Below are 2,418 nucleotides of genomic sequence, written 5' to 3'. Positions count from 1 at the left end.
TCAGCAGTTCCTTCGCAATGGTTGGGGCTCCCGAGGTCCTTAAGCAACATTGCCCTGTACGGTAGATCCACCAAGCTGCAGCTTCCCTTGAGTGGCCTGACTGAAGAGTTCAAGGTTACCCGTGCAAGAGAAGTGTTGATGTACCGGGACTCCTCAGACTCCAAGGTTTCTTCAGCCGGCGTCCATGTCAGGACTGGAAGAAAATGGAAGGCACAGGAAGCAGTGGATCAGGCAGAGGCAAGGTTGAGACACAGTGTCCTCGTGGGGTCCGTGGCAGTAGGACGGGCAGGACTGGGCAGCTGCCCAAAGCCTCGGTACGACAAAGTCAGCGGGAAGGAGAAGCGTCTACTGATCCAGGATGAGATAAGGGCTGGGGAAGAGGAGGATCGGCGATGCAGGATGGTAGGCATGCGCAAGCAAGGTGCGTGGACTAGGTGGGAACATGCTGACTCCCGCAAGGTCACATGGCCAGAGTTGTGCAGAGCTGAGCCTTCTCGGATCAAATTTCTCATCTCTTCAGTGTACGACGTGCTTCCAAGTCCAGCTAACTTGCATGTCTGGGGCTTGGCAGAGACCCCCTCATGCCAACTCTGTCAGAGGAGAGGTACCCTTGAACACATTCTCAGTTGTTGTCCGAAAGCACTAGGGGAAGGGAGGTACCGCTGGCGGCATGACCAGGTTCTTAGGGTGTTGGCAGACACAGTTAGCAACGCCATCCAGAGTAGCAGGAGTCAGCAACCCCCCAAGAAGTCAATTGTCTTTGTCAGGGCCGGAGAGAAAACCCGACATCAACCCACTTCCGCAGGTGGGCTTCTCTCCACTGCTAGAGATTGGCAGCTTCTAGTCGACCTTGGGAGACAGCTCAAGTTTCCAGAACACATTGTAGCCACGTCACTTCGCCCGGACATGGTACTCGTGTCAGAATCCACCAGACAAGTGGTTCTGCTGGAGCTAACTGTTCCCTGGGAGGAGCGGATAAGCGAAGCCAACGAGCGGAAGAGGGCGAAGTATGCCGAACTGGTAGTACAAAGCCAGAGTAATGGGTGGAGAGCCCGGTGTGTACCAGTGGAGGTTGGTTGCCGGGGTTTTGCAGGGCAGTCTTTGGCTTATGTGTTAAAACTCCTTGGAGTAAGAGGTTTCCGTCTTCGGAAATCCATCAGGGATATTCTAGAGGCTGCGGAGAAAGCCTCACGTTGGTTGTGGTTCCGTAGGGGGGAACCGTGGAAGCCACACGGACACAGGTCGGGGAATGATCAACCTCGGCTGGGTCGCCCGGGCGAGGGTGTATGGTGATTAAAGACCCGAAACACCCAATGACCCCGGGTTCATCACTGATGATGTGTCCCTGTTCGCACTACCAGAGTGTATTCTAGAGTTTTAGTCGGGCATTCACAATCAGTGCATTCAGCCCTTTGCCCGTAAGCACATCAGCTGGATTGTTCTAGGTACAGCCTTCCTCATGTGAGACAAGAAGTACATACAGTCACGATTTTACTGTCAGAAGAAAGCTAAAATATCATACTATTAATTTTTTTCTGTGTACTCAAATCTACCACTTACTTCTGAAGAGAGCAAAATGTAAAAAAAATCGTACCGAGTTAGGCACACTGTCCAGCGTAGCACAAAATTGGAAGGTTACATACACGAAATTGTCTCACAGTGTTTGCCGCTTGTAACACGCAGCGCGAAAGGTTCATGAACCACATGAATGCATTTCTTATTCAAGTGTGTTGTTCAAATCTATGTGTAAAAAATTCAGTCATCAAAATTTGAGCACTCTCAGGCAACTAGCGATGGAGCGCCATGAGTTTGAGCGCAAGAAAAAGCGTACCGTGTTGGGGCACCTCCCGTTACTAGTATATGTAGAATGCATTCGTTACGGTCTACGTCATTAAAATTGAGCGGTCAGGCCACGAATGATATGGAATCGAGACGGATGTTCTACGAAAAAGTTGTAGGAAGGCGCCCTCTTCCAGGACATCACGACACCTACAAGCACGCTACCGAATGTGTTTTTGTTTCCTTCGGAATTCTCCCAATTCGTCCTTCATGAAAATGATAACTCTAGCTAGTTTACGGTCACGGGTTCGAAGTCATTTAATTTCATTTATTTATTTGAAGTGTGCATGCATTCTGATGCATTGTAGGTAATACTAGTATGTCAAGTTGAAGTCCCATGTCTATTCTATATTAGTATATGCAAGGAGATTTAGATAATATTAATTTGAAACCTCCTTGAGAAAAGGAATTTTAGTGGTGGTTTTAATTTCGCGGTGGCACCATGCACTGTAGTCTATTACTGATATGGAAAATGTTCGCGGTGGTTTTAAATTCGCGGTGAAGCGGTCACCGCGAAAACCGCGAACATAAAACCACCGCAAACATTTCTGCATTTACAGTATGTATTCCACATTGTCA

The 2,418-nt window shown here is 48.8% G+C and overlaps 1 protein-coding gene across 1 annotated transcript in view; it reads left to right on the top strand.

Annotated features, from left to right (window-relative positions):
* The window catches only part of LOC118405891, a 3,651-nt gene extending 2,279 nt beyond the window's left edge, over positions 1–1,372 (top strand). Inside the window, 1 exon segment of the mRNA XM_035805722.1 lies at positions 8–1,372. Coding sequence (XP_035661615.1) covers positions 8–1,293 — 1,286 coding nt within the window. The 3' untranslated portion in view covers positions 1,294–1,372.
* Positions 1,373–2,418: the final 1,046 nt, after the last annotated feature.

This window comes from Branchiostoma floridae, chromosome 18 (genome assembly GCF_000003815.2).
Source record: "Branchiostoma floridae strain S238N-H82 chromosome 18, Bfl_VNyyK, whole genome shotgun sequence".
In the NCBI taxonomy this organism is placed as follows: domain Eukaryota; kingdom Metazoa; phylum Chordata; class Leptocardii; order Amphioxiformes; family Branchiostomatidae; genus Branchiostoma; species Branchiostoma floridae.
Note: the sequence above shows the minus strand (reverse complement) of the source record. Positions and strands in the feature narration are given on the sequence as shown.